This window comes from Oreochromis aureus, linkage group 15 (assembly GCF_013358895.1).
Source record: "Oreochromis aureus strain Israel breed Guangdong linkage group 15, ZZ_aureus, whole genome shotgun sequence".
Lineage (NCBI taxonomy): Eukaryota > Metazoa > Chordata > Actinopteri > Cichliformes > Cichlidae > Oreochromis > Oreochromis aureus.
In genome coordinates, this window is record NC_052956.1 from 5,206,412 (window position 1) to 5,231,277 (window position 24,866).

A 24,866-nucleotide genomic window follows, 5' to 3' on the forward strand; every position below is an offset into this window, starting at 1 on the left:
TGTGTGGGGGGGGGGGCTTTAGCACTTGATTTCCCTGCAAATGCCATCAACTTCCAGTAACCACTTGCCAACCATTTCGGAAATATAAATTTTTCCCCCATGACCAGGGGTTGCCAGGTGGTAGCGAAGTGATCTCTAAGCCTGTGTGACTGGATCTTTATTTACTTGATCTTGCATTGTCATCCTGATTGTCACTTGTCTAAAATGTTAGCGGTCAGGCATCTGCAAAAGCTTAAAAACCTTACTTGCTGATATAGACCACAATCTATAGCTAATAAATGAGAGTCAGACTTGTTTTCTACTTTAATCAAACTCCCATAGTTGAGTTAATGATGTCAGAGAAGTGTTTTTTCAACTCTGTAGGGAGAGGACAAGAACATATGGAAATAAACTGTAAAGAATATTATAAATATACAGTTTAAGTATTTGAACGAACAGTTCATTGTTACCTTTAAAATGTCTTAAACTGTAATGAAGCCCTCGCTTCGCATATCTGCTTATACACTAGATTTACGCACAAATATCAAGCACCAGCATAAGAAATCCAGCTTTATTATTAAAAGCAATGCTGGCATTGCAAATTCCAAGGCACAAAGCGCAAGTCAACATATGCACAAACAAGTTCTGCATGCATTATAGATGAACTTGGAAGCCCGTTGCTTTTTATCATCATCAGAGCTTCCTGTCATTGAACCTTGACTATGGCAAGATACTGAGGAGTAAAACATAAACAATCTTCAGCAACTTTCTTCATGGTAATATCAAGAGATAAAAGGTGCCTCTGTTTGTACTTATATTTGCATTGCATGTCTCCTGCATCTGATTTTGCTTGAGAGGTTGTATGCCGTATTCTTTTGAATCATTACCGATCATATTACAGTATGCCCCGTGTTCCCTTTTTAGTTGTAAACTGAAGGGTTTTTGCCTGTAGCGAGCCTTTTTGATTCTCCATAGCTTTAATGGCCTGTGGGAATAATGGGTGGCCTGTACATGAAAGCGCAGATAATCACACAAAGAGAAAAGCCGTGGTTGAGGTCTTCTTCTACAGAGACCTCGTGTCACACAGCAGGATTACAACGGCACCACAGGGGACCTTCTTATTCGGCAATGCATACAACACTGGCATTTTTCCTATAAAGGAACACATATGTATGCATATAATATAAAAGAAATAAAGTTATTAATTATGGAAATACATACACGGAGCCACACTGTGAAAAAAAAATCTTTGAACATGTTTTTTCCTTCACTGTCTCTCCAGTGCATCGCGTTGGCTTTGTCTGCTGGAGAAGAAAGACTTGTCTCACTCTCCTCTCACTCTGAATCATTATCCTCCTGTCTACCCATCAGCCCATCTCATTTTTCAGTCAGCCCTGTCTGTCCATCTCTCAGCAGGCGTCGTACTGCGCTCTCCATTCATTCTTGTGGAGAATATCAGCATGTGAAGCTGAGCTCATCTCTCTGAGCCAGATGGATGTCTCTAGAAACTGCCACTCACTTCATCAGCTCATCTCAAGGTTAAGCGGGGAACAAAAAAGGACAACGGCCAACAGGACGGTTCAAAACGCGAGGCGTTCACACGTACGCACACACATATTTGCTCCGCCAACTAAACACCTTTTCATTTCCCTCTTATCACTCTGTGTTTTCACATTAGCACCAACACATTCCCCATGCATCAGCAGCTTTACAAAAATCACAGCCACACACATCCCCATCCCTAAATGCTGCACCCAAGCTTCACGCTGACCTCTGGCTTTAATTTATGTTTAAACAGGTATGCGCACATATAAAGGCATACTCACACACATACAAATAAAATGACGCATAGAACCTCTCTACGGCCACAGCGCAAGAGCCGGGACCGCCTGTGCCAGTCCTGACCATCCAGCCCTTCAATCTGGCATTCATGAATGGAAATATATTCAGCTTTTGACCAGAATTTATTCCAAAGCAAATTTGATAAGGGTCATTCTCATGTTGATTCACATGCTGACAGAGGTTTTCACAAGGCACGTCATTTTTGTTTTCCCACCACTAAACAGTCTAAACATAAACAGCAGGGAGCCCCCAGCGAAAGACTGTATTTTTGCTTCTCTGTGTATGACAGCAGCAAGCTTCCAATCAGAGTTACAAAAATAAGGATGGCGGTTGCTCGACTTTGCACACATTTATGCTCAAACATGTGTACCCGTGTACTGTAGATGCATGCAATTAGTTGCACCCGCGTTAGCTGTTCTGAATAATGAATACCTTTGGTATAAAAGCCTGTAAGCACCTGAAAAAGGTGTCGATGCCTAGATTTGTCGGGATATCGAGGATGTCGAGGATGAATATCTGATTTTGAATCTTGTCAAAGTGAAAGCAATACTCGTTTCTCTCACACAACACAGGAGGAAAACATATTTGCTTTGGGAATAGATGGGAAACACATGCACAGAGAGATGGCTGTGCCTGTGTTGGAAGACATAAAAACACAGCGCCAGACCAACTGTCCATTTCAACACCATCTACAGACAGTTCAGTCATAATTCACCAATGCTCCATTTGAAAGCTGCTCCTCATATTTGCCCCCCCCCCAAAAGAAAGAAACAACTGAGTGCAGTGAGAGCGTCTTTGCATTGTCGCAACTGATATATCACAACTGGTGTCTTTGTCGGTTATAGAATAGACTCAAGTGGCAGAGAAAAGCAGGGTATTGACCTGCATTTGAAGACGTGTTGCGGATCCCTAATCCATAAAAAGGATCCTGTCAGCAGGGTGATGTGATGCCAGTAGCTCACTGGGCCGGCTGTGGAGATGGCCAAGCCCTGGAAGGCAGTCTGGCTGGTGGGACAGTATGGCCACCGAAACTACCATCTGCTAGGGAGAGATGTGTGTTTTCACATACACAGCCCCCTTTGGCAACAGCAGTTTGTTAGGGCTTCTCAAGGACTGGAGACAAGAGTGAACAAGCTGAGACAGGCAAAGAGGAGGTCACAGGGTGACCCTGCAAATCGAGCAAAATAAACTCAGAGGAGCAGAACCAAATAATTTAGTGTTTCACGTACACGTGAAGTATAGCAATAGCTAGCCACGTATGGGTACTCTTTCCTCCAAAGTGCTTACATTTCCAAACATTTAGCCTTCAGTGCCTCTTACTTACACACGACACATTCATTAGAGATTGGCAGAGCATTGACACACACACACACACGCATACTGTACACACAGGCAGGCAGACAGAAGGTCTGTCCTGTCTGTGCTTTGGCCTCAAGGCTACCGTTGGAGCAGCTGTACTGTGGATGTTTTAAAATTATGCTTAATAAATCATAAAGTTTGCCTTTGTGATCCAAAGTAGCAAATAAGAAAGAACACGTGAGATTGAGTACATTTACATTTATGTGTTTGAATTAAAGCAAATTATACTATAATGACAAATGGAATTTGACTAAATATCATAAACATTGTATAATGTACCGAAAATTAATTGCATTATACCAAAATCCAAATCTACATAAAATACTTAATATAATTCAGTATATTTTATTAAACACACCACAGATGAATGGATTGTGTTTATTTTCAAAAGGAATTCAAGGCAGTGGAAGCAGGTCCCAGTGATGAGTCAATAACAGAGTTGGGGTAACTTATTACAAAGTAACTCATTAAAGCAAACTGCTGTTTTATGGCAAAAAAGTAATCAATGTTTTGGTGATCCACGTAATGCTATTAAAATTTTACTGTGTTCCTCTTTAACTTGTTGTGTTGCTAAAAACAAAAACAGGAAATCTCTGATGCATTTAAACTGTTTTTCTCCTGGTCCCTGGCAGGTGGCTGTATAGTGGAAGGTTTTTAATCCAGCAGTTGTGCCATAGCGTAGCTCAGGGAGGGAGATAGAAGCAAGGACTTCCTTTATGCCGTGGAAGTATTCAGACTGTTTTGAATTTGTGGGTGAAAAGGGAGAGCAGATCACAGTAAAATGCAAATTGCGTGTGGGTGATAGTAAGTGTCTACTTAAAATCTGAAGAAGCACCTGCTGCTAAGCAGAGCTCCAGAGTGGCCCACTGAAGAGGAGAATGACACTCCAAAACAGCTCTGGCTACTTTTTAGTTCAGCTAAAGCTAAAAGTAAAAAATCCAAAAGGCTGTGACTGGTTCCATAGTGCAGGGCATGCTACCAATATCCAACCCGATATCACATCAATAGGGAATGAGATCAAGTCAGTACATCCAAAAGTAGATGTACAATAAGATAAAGGTTCTCTACACCAATGACATGTACAACGACTGTCAAACAGGTCCTCATTTTTTGGTAAAATTAGTAGATGACAGAGTAAATACCCTTTTAAAGAGATCAAATCTTGTAACTAGTAACGTTGAATTAAAGGTACTAATCATTAACTATTGCTAACTGACCTCAGCCACTATTGCATGGAACAAAAATGCAAGTAATAGAGGGAAGCATATATTTTGTAGATCATAGGAAAATTATAAGAAGAATAAAAAGCAGCATTTACTACAGCAGCATTTCTCTGTCATGTATGAAGTGGGCTGTATGTGGCCCACGATGTAATATGAGTTTGACATCCCTGATGTGTATGTCTTTGTTAATGGTCACAACCTCATAAGATTCACCAGAAGACCAAACTCCATCCATCCATCCATCTTCATCCGCTTTATCCGAGGCCGGGTCGCGGGGGCAGCAGCCTAAGCAGAGAAGCCCAGACCTCCCTCTCCCCAGCCACCTCCTCCAGCTTATCCGGGGAACACCAAATGCGTTCCCAGGCCAGCCGAGAGATATAATCTCTCCAGCGTGTCCTGAGTCTGCCCTGGGCCTCCTCCCGGTGGGACATGCCCGAACACCTCACCCAGGAGGCGCCCAGGAGGCATCCTTGTCAGATGCCCGAACCACCTCAACTGGCTCCTTTCGATGTGGAGGAGCAGCGGCTCTACTCTGAGCCCCTCCCGGATGGCCGAACTTCTCACCCCTATCTCTAAGGGAGAGGCCAGCCACCCTTCGGAGGAAGCTCATTTCTGCCGCTTGTATCCGCGATCTCGTTCTTTCGGTCACTACCCACAGCTCGTGGCCATAGGTGAGGGTAGGGACGTAGATCGATCGGTAAATTGAGAGCTTCGCTTTTACACTCAGCTCCCTCTTCACCACGACGGACCGGTGCAGCGTCCGCATCACTGCAGCCGCAGCACCAATCCGTCTGTCGATCTCCGGCTCCCTTCTCCCATCACTCGCGAACAAGACCCCGAGATACTTGAACTCCTCCACTTGGGGCAGGAACTCATCCCCGACCCGGAGTGGGCACTACACCCTTTTCCGGCTGAGAACCATGGCCTCAGATTTGGAGGTGCTGATCCTCATTCCCGCTGCTTCACACTCGGCTGCAAACCGTTCCAGTGCAAACTGGAGGCCTTCACCTGATGAAGCCAACAGAACCACATCATCCGCAAAAAGCAGAGATGAGATTCTGAGGCCACCGAAGCGAAAGCCCTCCGCCACTTGGCTGCACCTAGAAATCCTGTCCATAAAAATTATGAACAGAACTGGTGACAAAGGGCAGCCCTGGCGGAGCCCATCACCCACCGGGAACGAGTCCGACTTATTGCCGGCAATGCGAACCAAACTCTTGCAATGGTTGTATAGGGATCGAATGGCCCGTAGCAATGGGCCAGACACCCATATACTCATAACACCTCCCACAGGACACCCCGAGGGACACGGTCGAATGCCTTCTCCAAGTCCACAAAACACATGTAGACTGGTTGGGCAAACTCCCATGCACACTCAAGTATCCTTGAGAGGATAAAGAGCTGGTCCAGTGTTCCGCGACCAGGACGAAAACCGCATTGTTCCTCCTGTATCCGAGGTTCGACTAGCGGACGAACTCTCCTTTCCAGCACCCTGGCATAGACTTTCCCAGGGAGGCTGAGGAGTGTGATCCCCCTGTAGTTGGAACACACCCTCCGGTCTCCCTTCTTAAAGATGGGGACCACCACCCCGGTTTGCCAGTCCAGGGGTACTGCCCCTGATCTCCACGCAACATTGTAGAGGCGTGTCAACCAGGACAGCCCTACAACGTCCAGAGCCTTCAGGAACTCGGGGCGGACCTCATCAACAAGACCAAACTCAGAAATGCTTTATTTGTACACCAGATAGGACTGAAAGCTGGATTAAGCATAGTGGTCATTGTTCTTTACAATGTTTGGGTTATATGCTTATGTGAAATAAGGGATTTAGCATATAATGTGTAGCTGCAGGGTACTTTCAAACATCAAAATTTTGGGAAATCTAAATCTACATTCCATAAACAGAAGCAACATGTGTCAGATTAATCTCTTGTAGCTTTCCGAACATTACTTTAATTTATTCCTCATAACTCTCTTTTTTGTCTTTTTATAACCTTTTTTTTAAGATTCAGACAAAATCTACCCAAAATTCTGTGACGGGGGGAAAAAATTGAAAAAGTATGATTTGCTTCTAAATTCAAAGACCTAACAGTATCCATGGTGATAGAAGTTTCCCAGTAAAAAATGGAAATTTAGCACAACCCCATCCTGGCCCACCCACCAGCCCCCTTAATATGGCGCGATGCTGTGAGCTTTCTTTCATGCCGCGTGACACTCACTTACAGGAAGAATCACTTTGAGGGAAGCGCCACAAAGATGCCGCAAAAGCATGAGTACACAAAGGAGAAAAGGTTCTGAAAAAGAATGAGTCACAGTTTGGTTTTAAGAAAAGCAGTCATCAAACAGAATATAATTATCTGTATCATGCTGATACGGTTGGAGTGACTGATGAGACCAGCCTTTAAGTATCATGCTGTTTAAAATAAAGTACATTGTGCTGATGCTTGCACTTAAGCCTTACAGCAGAATCTATTTTTGGTACAAATGATATGTTAAATCATTGAATCTAGACATATATCTCCCATTGCACAGCTATGACGACCATAATTATTTAGTGCATACTAATCCCCAAACTGAAATTGCGTCAGTGACAGCTCATCAGACTGAAGAGAGCGATCCTGAGATATGTGATAGCCTCCTGAACCCACCTCCTGCTAATTAGTGATGTCAAGGTAGACAACATCACCTCTCTTTTCAACTAACTGTTCCTCACAGTTTATTTTCCTGTCAAATAAAAAAATCAAAAGAGCATTGTTTTTGGCTTTTAGAGCATTTATTCCATTTCTAGTGCTTGGTCCAAATTAAATTTGACATCAGTGATGTTTTACTTGACTTTGGATTGTTTCGCGTCACATGATTGTGACAAACTGAGGCATGATTGTGTCACCTCAGTTTGTCTTCCTTTCTAATTGACTCTGCTTTGAAGATATCACTTGGTGTCCAAGCTCAGCTATCATTTAAGTTATCAGATCAAAATACGGTCTTTGTGAAAAGTGTTATTTCAACTGTCTGTCGTGATTGATCCCAGAGCTGTACTGACAAGAGTGACTGTTCATTAGTCAGATAAGAATGTGCCCAATTTATTTCCTTTTGTCAGAGACCTTTTATTTGCTTCATCACATGTTCATTAATTGTGTCATTTTGACTGTTGCACTCCCTTTCTTTCATTTATGTCTGTTTGCTGTTCGATGTGTGATGATTCATTAATTTTATGTACCTGAATTCTTGTCAGTTGTTAATTTCTTTATCCACCCCTCCTATCTTACTGCCGTGGTCTAAACATCTAAGCAGGTTTTACGAGCCTTTAAGACTTTAAAGTCTTTCACACAAGGATGCAGTACTGTGCAAAAGTCTCAAGGCACCCTCATGACTTTATATTTTTTTAGGAAAATAGATGCAGCAATTTACTGAAAGATGCAAAAACAAATGGGAACGCAGCTTTTAAGGCACATTGAACAGAGTTCAATTGTAACAAGCAGGACATGAAAGTCAATGTTTGTTTGGACCGCCTTTATTCTTTAACTCCTGAACTATCTAAGGCAGCTTTCCTGAAATTTCTTTAAGCAGTCTATAGGAATAGTTCTCCAGGCTTCTTGAAGGACATTCAAAGCTCTTCTTTGGATGTTTCTGTCTTTTGTTCTGTTCTCTATCAAGATGACGCAAGCACGCAACCTCAGTAATGATATTCTGGGGAGGCCAATCAATGACTGACAGTGGTCTACTGTGAGTGACATTGTGTTCATAATTCCATGAATTCCATCAATATTCCCATAACAAAATAAAATGTTCAATTTTGTCATTCTTCAGCCTTTTCTTCCTCTTTCCCTTCCTGAATAATAGCTTCTTGATAGCTACCCATCAACTGAAACCGTTTCTGATGAGATGCAAAAGCACTGTGTCAGGTCATTGACGGATTCTTTCCTATTTCTTAAGGACATGACTTGCAAATAGTGTTCATCTTCTGTAGATAGTCTTTTTCAGGCCTGCCACTTCTTCTTTTTTCCATCACTTGTACAGTTTCCTCAAAATGTATCTATGGACTCACTATGCACTATGCAGAGATATGCCAAGTTTTCAGGTAATAGCTCTTTGGGAATCACCTTGTCGGAGCAAAAATACTATTTTATGCCTGTCAAACTATGTATGGCATGTTTCATAGATTCCACTAATGAAATAGATACAAATTACAGAAAGATCAAAAATAAACTTGGTTCTTTGCTAAGTTGTTGGTTATATATGGACACAACATTGGCACATCTCTTGAATGATTCACAGGTCAGTGCTATGTGGTTTTAGAAACATAGATATATTTATTCTTTTAAACATGGTCATTTACAAGGACTCAATGGAAAAGGAGTGAAAAAGCAGCCAATACCCAAGATAAACCTTGAAGAACTATTGCTCAAGACTACTTTAAAAAAAGAAAAGAAAATCTGGCTCCTTGGAAGCAAAATATTAAAGAAATGAATGGTGGTTCAAGACTTTTGCACAGTACAGTAACTCCACAATGACTATTTTTTCTTTTGCTTAATCGATACAACTTTATGAACAGTAACGATTATATAAAATATCCAAGTCAAAGTTATATAATGCATTAAACTTTTATATCTGGTGTGATGATAGCAGCCTGCACAAACAAAATCCTTATTTTTCTGCAAACCGCTGCATAACAAATCAGTGGCTGCGTATGTGTTTGCTCCTAGATATTCAAGCAGAATAATGCATATTCTTCCTGTTTAACTTTTTACGAGTGCAGACAATGCTCTATAGGCTTAGACAGATGACAGAGGTCTATATATTTAAACAACACATGTTTAATAAAGGTAGTGAATTCTCTTTTATGATATTTTACTAAGATCCCATATGCGACGTACTGTGCATCCAGATGTGAGACACATCAGCGAGAGTGTCATATTTATTGCAGTGACTGCCTGCAGTGAGTGTGCTCTGACTTATTCGCTCCCACGGGACACCTGACATCTCCTCTTTGATGTAAGCCTTTCAGTTCTTAAGTCTTCAACTGTATGGGCACTTTCACAATACGGAGACGGGGTATATCTGTCAGGGGGACCATCAGAGATGATTTGTTGATGATTTGATTTTCAGCCTAGGGAGTATACGGCTGCATAAATAAATGCTTCCAAACAGACTCAGCATAGAGGCGACCTGATGATGGAGCTGTGGCATAATCTCTGAGATGAAAAGAGAAAATTGTGACAAACTGCACTTCTGAGCCACTCTGCTAAACTCCTGTTCATATGTCTTCCACTTATGTGCGTACAGAGAAACGTAAAGTATGATCATTGCATGCTTGTTTTGTTTGTCAGGCTTAAGCTAATTAATGCATGTTTTTATTCACCTGCCACAGATTCCTGCATTTTCTCATTCAGGGCACTGGAATCTTCTGTTATGTCACAGATAAAAGTCTGATCAAACACCACCCTTAATCCTCAAGCTTAGTAACGGCAATCGATTTAAAAGTATGAAAGTCAATTTCCTCAGGCCCTGTGCCGCATCGCTGCCGCTCTTATAGTGAAATGGCTTTTCCTTACAAATTCTAACATTGCCTTTATTAAGAATTAGTCCTCAAATACGTTTTCAGCATATGACTTTTTTTTACATTTCTTGTGCCAGGTTCATATCGAGTACAAGTGCCCATCATCTGCTGGGTATCCACTTTGATAGCGAGCCATCAGTACGACAAGCATGCAGAAAGTGGTACTCAGAAAACAGTTATTTCTGTAATGAGCTACAGCAAGATCAGATGCTCCTCTGCCTCCTGTGCCACTCAGGTGAAGAGCAGCTTGGAAAATAATGTTTTTCTGGTAATGACCAAGCAGACAGCAGTGACCCTCCTCCAGCTGCTCTTGTTAAATTTGTGATAACCACTTCTTGAATCAGTGTATTTTAATTAATGGCTTCGCGCTCTCTCCCCACTAGCATTGCCCTCGACTGTTTTTAAGTTATCCACAGCTGAAGTAAAGATTCGATGGGTTTGTAACTTTAAACCGCACTTTTTTATCTGAAGCTATCAAGGCTGTGAATATACTGAATAAAGACATGAATAAAACATAGAAAATTTCCACGCTTCTTTTCAATCAGCACAAAGGGGATTTGCCCATTATTCCAGGACTGTGGCTTGTTAGTTTTATTTGTTATTTATTTATCTGTTTGTGTCCACATATTTGCTATAGTATACCTTTTACCCATTTAAAACTCAAATGAATTACTACAATCCAATAAACTATTAAACAGTCACAGGCTTTTTGATTGTCCTCTTTGGCTGGTGTGGTCAGAAACAGCTACTTCATGAAAAGACATTCGTTGAGCGTACTAAAGGGCTCATTAATGTCACTGCACTAGTAACCAGTGAGATCACCACAGCCTCGTCACCATTCATTCCGGTGTTGATTGCATGGGTACTTGCTGAAGTATTCTACTTAATTCCACACAAAAAAACCCTGTGCATCAGCACTGGTACTGGAGCAGAGAAAGTCAAAACAGAGAGCAAAGTTACTGTAGAGTTTTCTCAAAAACTCATCTTTTCAAGCTGTTACAGCATCTTACTCTGCATAAGTTGGGACTCTCTGAGCTTCTGCATTGATATTTCTTTGAAATGGCAATGAAAAGCAACACAATCGGATTCTTGTGTCTTCAACCCAACCATGCCCGCAACAGGACCTGCACGAGGTTACACCAGAACGCGGTTTGTGCCAGCGGATGTGACATAATTTTTGCTGCATGCTGTTATCGGTGAGAACGAGAGTGACGGGTATAAAGGGCATAATATAGCAGAGACAGACAGCATGAGACCGGATAAAATGCATATTTTTTAAAATTTGAGGATCCGTAAAAATTTGCCAATTTTTGGTTGCACAGCAGGTTATAAGAAACACATATGTTGTCATTGTTTATTGGTTTGAAATCATTCTTAAAGTTTCCACAATATCCCCAATGTCCCCAAGCATTCCGGTTTGGTTTGCGGGTATAAAATCAAAGTATCTAATTGTACTGTTAGCCACATTATCCGATCTACACTCTAAGGATTTTTTTTTATTGTTGTGGAGGTATTGCAATAAAAAAAGTAATTTACTGGGTTTTCAGATTCTGAGATTCCATCTGGACTCCTGTGTTCAGGATGTGGATTCTGTATGGGTTCTAAAATTGGCAGAACAGGCTTTAGGGTTAGCATTAGCAGTGTGACATGGCAACACACACAAAAAAAAACCATTGTAAAAAAAGGTTGGACTGTGGGTTTCTGCTTACCAGGCTAAAGACATCTAGTATTAACGACCGAATGAAAATGAAAGTCTTGAAAGACACATTTTCTAAATATAAACTTTGATACTTTTGCACCTAGATAATAAAAAAAATAATATAAATCTTAGGTTGGGATCTATATACTGTTTGTATATGCAGGTATGCATTCTCACCTCGCACCACAATGGTAGTGGACTTCTTAGCAGGGTTTCCCACATTGTTGCTGGCCACGCAGCTGTAGACCCCCGCCTCATCTGAGGTGATGGCCGGAAGCGTAAGTGTGCCGCCCTTCATCACACTTCTTTGTGGCAGGCTGTCATTACTGCTGACCCAGGTGAGCATGGGAGGTGGCTCACCTCCAGTAGTGATGCAAACCAAGGATACTGTCTGTCCTGGATTCACCACAATAGGATCCTCTACCAGCAGTTTGATGGACGGGGATGCTGTGGAAAAAGAGAACATCAGTGATAGACTGGAGGAAGATGGACGGCTTTGGCAGTTATGACAGTTACAGAATAACTCAGCTGAGGAAATGCATGACAGTTCATCTTTCTCTTTCTACATCTTTCTTTTTTTTGTACATTTTTCCTACATTTTCTTAGGATGTAATTATTTGGTTGTAATAAGCTTTCTGTGCACAAAAATCAGTAATGATGTGGAGTACCTGTCTTGTTGGTAAGTCTGAAGATAACACTGCGGTCAGGAATCCCACACACATTTCTGACAGAGGCGATGCAGCTGTAGTTAGCGTAGTCTTGGGGACGCAGGTTCTTCAGCTTCAGAATCTTCGTTTCCCCCTGCAGCTCAGACGAAAAAACAACACTGGTATGCAAATGTGTGCAAAAATATGAACATAATCAAGTAAAAGGAATATAAAAAATAGGCACTGGGAAGGAGATTACAAAGGCCAAATTGCTCCACAGAAAAGTCAAAGATATTTATTAACACGTATGCAATTTCAATAAAGGCAGGTGAAAATGTGCCGCAGAGTTCAGAGATTTGATAGTTAAATCTAAATGAAAATGATGCTGATATTTTTCAGCAATGAGTGGATTACTCTCTTGTGAAAAGCCCTGCAGCATGTTTTACCACAGAGCTCCAGGAATACAGATGGGCACAGTAGGGGATCTCTCCACAGAAATGGCTCGCCCATTGACAAAGTGCGTTTGATTCCAAGCAGGCCTGTCAACTATGAGCCCCACCCGAAAGGTTACAATAAGGATGTAAATCTTTGATCTGGCTGACTCCAGTCTGTGGGTGCAGGGATGCGTTGGGGAGGGAATCACAGATGACTCAGCCACATGCTGTGGCAGCACACACAACGCTGCAATCACTCACGACTTTCACACCCTTTCATTTCTGGTGAAGCTCATGGATAAATTAATTGCATTAGATGAGCCATGGACCCAACATTTCGCTTCCTTTATTTTTCCGTTACCACTTTTGCTTTGAAGCGGATATCAGGGGAACGATGCCTATGGTACTGAGTTATTTGAAATGCAATTGGTGCAACTGGTAGGAAAGACAATTTGGAAAATGCAAGGGGTTGAAGCCATTAAACCAAAGTGGTCCGGGGGATTGATGGCCATATTGATGGACAGATTGAACACTAAAGTACATGAAGAGCTTTGGGAATGAGACTTAATAGGTGTCTATAGAAATTTGGGAGGAGTGTGGTGTCTATCAGCCAAAAAATATGGCATCTCTAGCTTTGTTTTCATGCTTTAACTGCATATTTGTGAGGAAGAAAAACAAAAATCGAAACCACTCGGGCTAACTTAAGTTGTTTGGTGGTAAAAATGACTTGAGGGTATTTTTCATGCAAGCAGCAGGACACTGGCTCTGGGAAAATGTCTGAGGGAGATGAATCAAAAAAAATGGTTACCACATTCTGAGATGTTGTAACCATTTGAGACACTTCTTGCCTTTTTAGTGTTTTAATTCATTAATGAGTCATCTACTAGACTGTTTGATTACCTACTTAAAAGCCTGGACACTTGGACCAAAATAATTTGCTAATTCCTCGCAGGGAACACTTACATTTATAGCTGCAAACCTGATACAGTAATAATGCAAACCTTTACCAAACAATGTGAATAAAAAAGGTCTTATCGGCCTCATTTCACATTCTTGTTGCTGGCCAAATTGTATCTAAGTGAAGTGAACTACATTAGGCCTGCGGTTGTAAATGTTAATAAGCAGTTAATAAATTGATTTTCTTTCTGACCTTTTCCATAAGCTAGCTGGATAAACAGTTGGTTGCAGTAGGCATCCTAATTAATTACAGCAAAATACAGTTTTGTTTTTTTCCCCACATCTTGGAAACCCCAACGCTGATATTAAAGCCCATCACAAAATGATACATTACGGCTTATTGTCATTTTATAAAAGGTAACATCTAAAAAAAGAGAATATCATGGCACACAAAAACATCAAATCCATAAGTGTTAATTATTCTAATAGCCTAAAATTGAAGCAGAAATAATGGATGAAGTGGATAATTGTGCTATTTTCTGACACATTGGGGGGAAAGTTGTGCTGCCAGAGGGAAAACGTTACAGACAACACGACGTGGTACAAAAAACCCACACCTCTGCTCGCTTAATTATGAACTGGTTCTTCATACTGAGTTTAAAATGCCACTCCTGCGTTTCTATAGCATCAGTGGGAATATAAAGCATTTTGCTGGCCTGGAAAAATTGTGCCGGAGTGAAGAAAAGAAGTCGTAAAGATAAACTTAACTAAAAATCTCCATGGATAAAAAAGGAAAACGAGACAAAACGAGACAAAATGAGACAAAATGAGACAAAATGAGACAAAACTCGACGCTGCAGCTTTGATTTAGGTCAGTTACAAGTGATTCCCTGAACAGTCTGCGGAGAGTTCAGGCAAGTTCCAATATATTGTTGAAAAATAATGTTATTAGCCATTTATATGTGCAAATTACTTGGAGTTTAGTCAGGATTTATTTGGGGTTGGATTCACGTAATGCTAATCTCTGAGTTTTGGGTTGTGTTCAAATTTCAGACCCAATTAAAGCTTTAATAGAGGGCAGGATGAAGGAGCGAGGGAAGGAGCAAAGAGGTATGAAGAGCAGGATGGAAGGGAGAAGTGTCTTTTGGGGCCCAGTTGTGCAGCTTCTTCAGACTCCTTCACCCACTCTATTAGTTCCCAGCCATCTTTCTCCATTTGGCCAAACATCAATTTCACTTCCTTTTTAAAAAAAAAAAAAAAAATCTTTTTTCTTTTCCTCTTGCCACTTCTTAAGCCTCTTTTCCCCTCTCAGATGTCTTTTTCTCTTTGTCATAGATTTGTATTCTCTCAGACGCTCCATTCCACATACAACTCACATCCAATTCGATCAACTCAAAAAAAAGAAAAAGAAAACTACAATTCCCTCACAAGTGACTGAACAATCTCAATCAGTTCTTTGTTGACTGCACAAAATCCATTTTGGAACAAAGCTTCTCAATTTTCAGACAGTAAAGAAAATCCACTTGCTCATCTGAAAGAACTGATTTGTGAAGAAAAGTCTTTTCGCAGCCTTTCAGCATCTGCAAATCCTTAATATGCATGTAACTCATGAAACTGGGTTAGTGAGGCTGGTACTGCACTCTAAGGTATGCAGCAGGGTTTTATAACAAATAGCCACAACAATAATGTTATTGCCAATACATAATCAAATCACCCAAATCAAATAGAAACACTATAATTACGTGACAACGTGCTGCGTTGATTCGGTAATTAGCGACTGCCTCTTACTCATCTCGCTAAAGAAAAATACAGAAAGGGTGTGCGGCTGTTGTGACAGTGTTATGTTGGGTTTGTTAACGCATTGTTAAATAAGGTCAAGATATATCATGATTTACATTTGTATGTGTAGCATCAGTTTTAAAGCTTTGCAGTACCTTTAAAAATATACCACAATATGCAATAATACAGTGCATTACCAATATTAATAATGGCACTGCTAAGAAAGATGCTTTACTTTAGGTGCAGGGCTTAGTTTTTTTTTTGAAAGGCCATTTATATTTGTAATAAAGGCCATCGCATAATTCATGGAGTGCAATGAAGCTTCACATCTGATGGCAAAAATAATACTTTGCTCTTTCTGTTTATTGTAACTGACGGAAACCAAAACACCCTCCCGTGGTGAGAGAGCAATATACCGCGGGAATTTCTGGAGAATTCCAAGCCTTTTTTTTGTTGTTCTGCAAAACTGCTTGATTTATAATGAAAATATTTGTTGGAATTTCTTTCGCCTTCCCATGGTTAAACAAACAGCACACACACACATGAAGGTGCCACAGCTGCGACTTAATTCTGGTCATGAGTGGATCTCTAAATAAATATGAGAGCACGCTGTGAGACAGAGTTTCAGCTAATTTAGCACCTGATAAACAGAGCTTGTGCTTTGCCTTCAGAAGGTTATTAAAACGGTTTCAGATCCTCTGTACGGTATCAGCCTATTTGTGCTTTCTTTGTAGTCTCTGGGGGGAGGGCACAAGGTGCATTGCTTAATGACAGGCTGGGCAAAACTGAATTCAAAGACTTTTACCAAAGGTTCACATTCAAATGCTAACAAAATTAGACAACAGTCAGTAAACAAAGATGGCTATAGAGTCATGGTTGAAAACTTGAACCCATCTTGATGTGTTATGATGATGGTGGCAATGGCAGACAAATCTACAGACTGGTCTGTGAGCATCTGGCAACCCGAGCGCATTCCCCAAGCAGTTGTAAGTGGTTGCTGGAGGTTGCTGTCAGTTGCTGGGAAAACGATTGCAAAATCCTCAATCATAAACGCTGACAGACCCGTGACAACCACCTGTCGCTATGGAAAAACATATGTTCTCCAGCTGGTTAAGAAAACAGCCTCCCTGTGATTGCTTTGGTCGCTAGGATATTGCTGTGATCATGGTTTTAACGGAAGTGGTGGACTTTTAATGGAAGTGGTGGTCAAGCAATAAAGTCGTTCTTCGTACAACAAGAAACAAACACGTTTCCCTAGCAACCAATGCTTGTATCACATCCAATATGGCGGATAACCCTCGAGCCACGTCCACATGGTGTCACATAGGAAAGCGCAGTCTAAGTCTTTCTTGACATTTGCAAACACTTTGTTGATGAATTTGTTGTCTTAGCCATTACATTTATTTCGTAAGTCTTGGTCATACCATGTCCTTCTTTTAGACCTTTAAAATAGATCAACTTTTTCTACATGTACCATTCATTTTAATTTGAGATATTCATTCAAATCACGTTCCCGTCGACTTACCTGTGTGAAAAATGGCTCATAGATCTCGACACCCTTGTCTGAGCCTTGCGTCAGGACCTCTCTCCCACGATGCCAGCTGTAGCGGACAGGCGGGTTGGAGTTAGCCACACAGCGCAGGAATACAGTCCTCTCATAGTAGAACTGCTCCTTAGCTTCTCCTATACTCTGGTGCACTGTCACCACCGGGTCATCAAGGTCTGTGAAAGGATCCCAAACACACACAGAGGAGGAAGGTATTAATAAACACTTTCCCATTTTTCACTAAACAACAAATCTATAGATTAATATGTTACCATATTTCCAAAAAATAAATATATATTTTCCAGGATGCTGTAGCAACAACAAATTTGTACCGTAACAGCAATCACAACTATAATCTCTCACAATACGCACTTCTTGATTGTGGTTAGAGGTCTGAGTGAAGGGGTCAGAATTCTCATCGCATTAGGGGGAGCCAGCAATCTGCATGCACTCGGGGGTCAATGTGAGAAAGGAGGTGAGAAGCCATCTACTTGAACTGTTTAAGTCAATAGGATGCCGCCCAAGGGCACATTGACTTCCCAGTCAAATCGAGCTGCTGTGTGCTCCAAGTCGCACTCCATTGTGAGCTTCAAAGACGAGAGAGGATGACAAATACTGTGCACAAAATGATGTTTGATGTCCATCACTTCAAAGAACACTGTTTGGCTGGCCTCTGATCTCATTCAGGCACTCTGTGATTTGACACATCTGTTACTCTACCCATTCCCTGACAGATCTGAGGGAAGTTTTACCCCAATACCAGACAGTTGGTTATTTGAGAAAGTGCCTGTCGTTGATTAAATGGATTCAAAGTTAATCATCTTACCCGGCTATCGCATTAAGCCTTGGCAAATGGTGTTCATCATAGCTGTGGTGTCTTTTAGCATGCTAATACTCGCCTTTTAGATTATGTCCATTTGCACGCTTAAAGAACGTGGGGAGCTAGCTGTTTCCCTTTCATCTCCATCCGAGATGCAATCAGTTTTTTGTACGAGCGAAAAAAATGGAAAAAAAGAGGCAATTTAAGGAAAGGATGAGAGACACCCATGCAAGTTATCCTTCATCCTTAAAATTCTAACTGATAACGAGTGACCTATGAGGGGGGGATATGATTGAGGGTGTTGATGAGAGAGTTAGTGTATCAGCCAATGTGCAACAAGGTGGATGACTGAGCTGGTGTTTTAATGTGTGAGCAAAAAAGCAAGCAAACAGCTCACGGTAAACGAATACCCAAATCTTTAATGATTATAAGCCTCTAGAGAAAAACTACACATGCTTTAGGTATCGTTAATGGATAAATTCATTCCTTTTAATTCAGTAGCTTTGGCCCACCCCTGGATTTGCAAAGGATCAGGTCCTAATCAAAGGGGCTGTGGGCCACAGCATCCCTCCTGGACACACCAACCAGAGAATGCTGATTCCTCAGTTTCATTAAAGACGTGTTCTGCCCTACAGCCCCTTAATCAAAATCTAGCAGCGGTCAATACTTCATCCAGGATCCATTACAGTGTCTCAGGTAAGAGCAATTACCTTTGGAGGGGTGGGGAGGGAAAAAAAAAGCAGGGGAGGGGGGTAACAACGCTTTAGAGAAGACAGAGCAATTGCAGGGCCATTTTAGAGGAGCAGATTGCTCTACGTAAATACACTGATTCATTATAGAGAGGAGAAGAAGAGTATGAATCCTACATCTTATCTCTGACTCTACCCAGCGTCTGCCTCATCCGTTTCCTGCTACAAACAGTCAGTTTACCAACTGCGGCAGGAATGGAGTGATTCATTGACAGCCCTATCTACCTTGGGATACATGTGTCATTGAACATTGGACCTGATAGGAGGATGCCTTTTATTTTTTTACTTGGTGACAACGAAAGTGCCTGTATATGTGTATATTAGGTAAGGAGCAGTTTGAGCTATAAATAGGGTTGAAATGATATGCAGAGAAGGAGTGGATGCTAGGAGCGCAAAGAGATAAATATGGAAATATGGAAATGTACGCAGTGGATTAAAATTTGATGAATTTCAAACAAAATTCCACCTCCACCATCATTTTTTTTTCTCCCCCCGTAAGGATTGTGCATGTGTGTGTGTGTGCATGTCACTCTTGTGCAATTAGCTTCTGAAGTCACGCTTGACTGATTGTGAAGCTTAAATCCCGGAGCCCACAGGAAAACTGCGGTGTACAAGCAGTCTGCGCCAGAGTTGTTAGGGTTTGTAATTGCAGGTTTATGGGTTCACAGGCCGGTAAATCTGCCCATGTACAGCTAAACGCTCTAGCGCACTAACCGTAGCATCACTCCCGTTCACCTCTATCAGCCATGACAAGTCTCCAAACTCTGGGTTTCTCTGTAATGGGGGGCGGGGGAGGCAGCATGATGCACAAAAGTGCAAACGTTAGATGCGATGTGCGTGCGAGGCAGTGGAAGTCTCACAAGACGAGCATAAAAGGGTACAACGCTCGGTTTATCTTTTTAAAAAAAATCTTCTACACTGAAAAAAACCTCAAATAAAACCCGACATGATGATGATATTCCCATTTGAATAGCAGAAATCAGATTTGTACTTTACAGGCCTACCAAAACATTTGTTGGACAAATAGGCACAAGTGAGTGGTTTGGATAAAAGAGAAACTGAAGACTAAAGAAGGCACTTCATTATCACATCAAACCATGGCTCCTTCCCTTTCATGTCCCCCTCCACCCACCCACCGCCAAAAAAAAAAAAGGCAGACACCTACATGAAAACACACGTATTGCCCCACTCCACCTACACCAACATGCCACACACACACACACACACACAGACACACACACTTTTTCAGTGCTGTCTCCTGGGTGCTAATCTAACGTGGGTTTGTCTATTTCTTCTTGGCTTTGATGTCTTTCACCCTCTCCACCTGACTTGCCAAAGTCACCTGAGAAGAGAGAGCCTATCAGGCTTCTGGGCTGTCAGCCATGAGCGACAGAGGGTGGCGATTAATTTCACCTAATCACTGTCCCAGCATGATTACCAGCAGGAGCTGCTGACCTGAATGACATTTGTGAAATGTCTTTCATGAGTGAAAACAGCTCTCTTATGTCACTGACAAGCTCTTTGCTTTTATTTTGTGCCAAGGGACCGTGAGCGAGTGCAAGAGATGGGTGTGAGTGGGGTCAAGGTCAGAAACTAACAGAAACAAAAGAAAGAGGAAAAAAAAGCTTGATTAGAAAGATATAGGATTAATGGACTATTCCAAGGAGGACTGTTTCCGGGTCTGAATTAATGGCGATCGACCTCCTTGTAAAAACAAATTTGGACAACATGATCAAGCCCTTTAGAGGGAAAATCCTAAAAAAATCCCCCCCAAAACAAAAAAAACATAAAACAAAACAAAAAACAATAAAGTTATCCTGACATTTATTTAAGTCATAAACTTGGTCTTTAGACAGTAAGAGTGGCTGCTGAGAATGAGTCTGCCACCTGATTTAATGCCCATCAGCTATTCATATCTCTTTGTTCATGTGCATCGCAAGATTTCTTAATACCAGCGAGGGCCCTGTTTTTTTCTTAAAGCCTTAGATTAATAATAATAAACTGAAACTATGGGAACAGAAGATTCTGCATGAAATTTCTGTAATATTCTCAGGCTAATGTGTTATGCTTGGGATAAATATAGCGCACAAAGACCTAAAATTGTTGACAATATGCACTGTTATGTGTAAACACACATCAAATAAGTGAGCCCAAATACACCATGATATAGATGGTGTGTAATTACTGTTTGCTGAATGATGCACTTTATTGCATTTCATTTATGTGGGTCACAAGGTTAATAACCCACTTTAGTGATATATAACATTCATCTCATGCAGAAGCCTCTGATGGAATATGTGAATCCAGCATGTAATTTACTGTCAGAACATTTCCTTTCCCTCCATCTCTCAAACCCTCGGCAATAGTGACCTCTATCTCATGGCTACACTCCACAATAACTACCTCCTGCTAACTGTATCTATTTGGTGTCATCTGTTGCTTCACACTAAAGTGTGATTGTCGAGGCGGATGGATGAGTTTGGGGGGCGGCTGAGGGCATGATGCATCTATTTCTGCAATAAGTCCACTCTGACGACGGCGCCTGTGTAGCAGAGATATCTCAGTAAACTGAATATCATTCTCTGAGACATGAGATATGAGCGTGAGCAGCTTCATGTGCTGCTCTGCTCTCAGTGCTGTCGGGGGGATAAAAGGAGGGAGAGTAGAGAATCCACTGAGAAACTCGTTGAGACGCGACGGTGTGGCACACACATTTCTGTGCCGAGAAACAAAGAAACAGTGAGTGGACACACTGCAAAATGAGAGTCAGTCAGAAGCGTAATACCCACATGGCTAGATGTCCAGTGATGTTAAATATCTAAAGATTGTTGTGACAGTTTATGGCTTGTTATATGTATACTTTATTAGCTGCAGCGCAGAGTGATAAGATGAGGCTGCGTAGGTTCTTATCTGGCTAAACATGAGGGTGGAGTGATGTCTGCTTGGCCAATGCTCATTTCATAAACCAATTCGTCGCCGATGTTCCCTCACCATATTTAGCAGACCATTGTGCAAGTTGCATTTAAAGAGGGCAGAGGTATTTCTGGTTCCAGTTTATTCAATTTCTTTTTTTCATATGGTGGATATAATTTGTACTTTCTCAGTTCTGCAGCAATCTGCATTCAATGACAGTCCTTGAGCCCACATAATGAGTTCCACCACAGAATGTGCTGGTTATTAATCTTTTAATGAAGGTCTCCCCGAGGGCAGGTGACGGTCATTCAGTACTGGTTATTGGCCTTGTTCGTTGTGTACAAAGACATCTCATCATAATATGTACTGTAGATTATGAAATCCATAAATGCATTAGAAGCAGAGTAGAACTTTCTGGCACAACTTTACCTACTTTTCAGGTAGGTAAAGAGAATAAAATCATAACGAGTTAAAGCTCCTGCAAAGCGATCGTGGCTCAAGAGTTTGGAGTTCGCCTTGTAATCGGAAGGTTGCCGGTTCGAGCCCCAGCTTGGACAGTCTCGGTCGTTGTGTCCTTGGGCAAGACACTTCACCCGTTGCCTACTGGTGGTGGTCAGAGGGCCCGGTGGCGCCAGTGTCCGGCAGCCTCGCCTCTGTCAGTGTGCCCCAGGGTGGCTGTGGCTACAACGTAGCTTGCCATCACCAGTGTGTGAATGGGTGGATGACTGGATATGTAAAGCGCTTTGGGGTCCTTAGGGACCATAAAAGCGCTATATAAATACAGGCCATTTACCAGGCCATTTACTTGTAGCAAACAGAACAACTTTACCGACTGACTGATGGGTTTTGGCTTCATCATTTGCCCAAATAGTTATTCTGAACTAGTTGCCCACACAGTCTTTGTCAGAAAGGTGGACCGCTACCATATTTCTTTCATAAGTCTTTCTGACATGCTGTGTTACTTATTAATGCTTTGTAGTTGTGAGTTGTTTCAACAGGTGTTTTGGTTATTTTTACACAACCCTTGCTCTTTTAGCAACTATCTGAAATGTGATGCTAGGATTAAAAAAAAAAAAAAAAAAAGTTTTAAAAAAACATGAATTCCTCACTTTCAGAATTTTCTATTGTGGCTTTGTAGAAATGAATCTACATCAAATCTGTAAAACTCCTGCTAATCTAAACTGCTGCTGATAGCTAAATTCCTGATAATAGCGATAATCTGTAAATAGCTAAATTTTAGCCCTGTGAATGTACTGTTAAAACTCACACTTATTACACACCATAGTGGCAAAGATGTATTATTATTTCAACTTGTAACAGATGTAAAGCTGTAGAGCAAACTAAAAGAGGTAAAAGTAAATATATTCTTGTTCTTTGTGGGGGGATTTCCATCAACTCATAACATGCAAACTCTGCCTTTTGTGCTCTCTGTGATAAACCAGTGATTCTCCTAAAATGTGAGGGGAAAAAATGATGCTCTGACTTTGTCCATTGTGCAGAAAAACGATAGGATAATCTACAAAATACTTTATCTCATCAAGGCATGAAAGCTTCCTCCTGTTTAGCTTGAGATTTGTTTGGGCAGCATAAAATTGTGAGACAATTGGTTGCTGTCATCGACTGTGTTATAGAAATAGAATAGCTTTTTCCTGTTTTTAGTCTTACTGATAAACAGGCTGTAACATTAACTTCATGTTCACTTTATAGAGCAAGAACGATAACAATCTTATTACCGAGTATCTTCAGCATGAAAGCATACAGGTACATTTCCCAAAAAAGCCACAGAGGATTAATAACAGTGCAAATATGTCACACACAACTATGGGTACTAATTAAAATTTCAGGGTTTTTTTCATTTAAAAAGCGTTAACACAGTCAAACCTTTGACTACTATTGTGACATCCATTTAAAGTACTTTTAATAAATTTAATAAAAATCAAGTGTTTAAAGTCAAAGCCGGTAAAGCCAGATAATTTAAAAACACACTTTTGAAAACACATCTAATAAGCTATTTCTAAAATGAATGTCAGTGACATTTACCATTTTTATTTATATTTAAAAAAAATATACTTTCAGCTTAAATAAAATTTAAAAATTAGATCATTCTCATTTGCTAATGACTTACATAAGGTCATGTGTTCGTTTATTTTTTTCCTGCCTTGACAGCATCAGTCAGAACTCACTTTATTGACTTCAGCTCATTTAAAAAATTGGTGGCTGGATTTTAACTGGCACCATATGAGAATACTGCTCCAGCATTAGCAAATTTACAGTGGCTGCCCATTAAATTTCGCACTGATTTTAAAACCTTACTAATGACTTTTAAAGTATTAAATAGGCTTGCTGCCAATTATATGAAGAACTTGTTAGTCTCCTGTGTCTGGGCACTTACTTACATCTGGGCTGCTGGTTATTCTAAAGTGTCTGCTAGTAAACAAAGATCAGCAGGCCTTTATCATTAGAGCTCTCAAACTGTGAACAGTCTGGCCGGTCAAGACACAATGTCGACTTCTTTATTGTCTTTTCAGTTTCTTTAAAAAATTTCTTTTATAGCTTTCACAACCGTCTGATAGATGGATGTTGGTTTTATTTTTCTTGTACATTCTTACTTTTTAACTTTTTTTTTAACCATGTCTCAGACTTTTTAAAACATTTTTCTTTCTGTGAACCTCTTTGTAACTTTAAGAAAAGTGCTTTATAAACAATAATTATTATTAATACTTACAAATAAATAGCAGATTTTGTTGTGATTCCATCAGAAGAACAGTAATAAATATCTAAATCCCATTTGTAATAAAAACACTTCATTAGGTTCATTAGGTCAGATAGCTTTATGTGTGCTATTTTACGACACTATGGGAATATAGGAATATTTGAAATGAAATATAATCAGTAGGTCAGTTATTGGCGGTCACAACAGCTGTTTTATTAAACTGTGAAGGGGCACATCTTTGACATTGGGGGTTTATAGCTGCTTCGCTGCTGTCTCTGCCAGGAACATTAACCCAGCTAGACATGCAGGGTTAAGGCTTATAAAGGGCAACACACCACCCTTGCCATGGCACTTATTTGGCATCCCTCTGTGGCACTGAGTAACAAGCATTGAATTATTCATTAAGTATTTCAACATCTCTGCGTTTATTTGAAATTTAATTTGTACTAGGGGACGGGGAGGAAGGGGCCTTCCTCTCACTTTCTCTATGAAATGTCCCTTACTGGCTACCATTCTGCCTCAGGCTACATATGCGCTCACTCTTTTTCTCTCTATCTTGAGTCATCATAGGATATACATTAGGTATTAAAGTAATGGTCTTTCAGGCCACAGTCATCGGGTCTGGTTAAGTATAATTACTGCCAATTAAAGTAGCAGTGCAAAATGGAGTCAATGGAGTGATTGCAAACAATGAGGCATGCTACATTGCTGG

General features: G+C 40.9%; 2 protein-coding genes across 2 annotated transcripts in view; one reads left to right on the forward strand and one right to left on the reverse strand.

Moving 5' to 3' along the window:
* The window catches only part of mdga2a (MAM domain containing glycosylphosphatidylinositol anchor 2a), a 192,475-nt gene that overhangs the window by 78,623 nt on the left and 88,986 nt on the right, over window positions 1-24,866 (reverse strand). The window contains exons 4-6 of the mRNA XM_031755061.2: window positions 16,939-17,135; window positions 12,325-12,457; window positions 11,834-12,103 (exon numbers count right to left, since the gene is read on the reverse strand). Of these exons, the coding sequence (XP_031610921.2) occupies window positions 11,834-12,103; window positions 12,325-12,457; window positions 16,939-17,135 (600 nt within the window). The remainder of the gene's footprint in view (window positions 1-11,833; window positions 12,104-12,324; window positions 12,458-16,938; window positions 17,136-24,866) is intronic.
* The window catches only part of LOC116332236 (low choriolytic enzyme-like), a 46,313-nt gene continuing 42,631 nt past the window's right edge, over window positions 21,185-24,866 (forward strand). The window contains exon 1 of the mRNA XM_031755103.2: window positions 21,185-21,267. The gene's annotated coding sequence lies outside the window, so the exon portion shown is untranslated. The remainder of the gene's footprint in view (window positions 21,268-24,866) is intronic.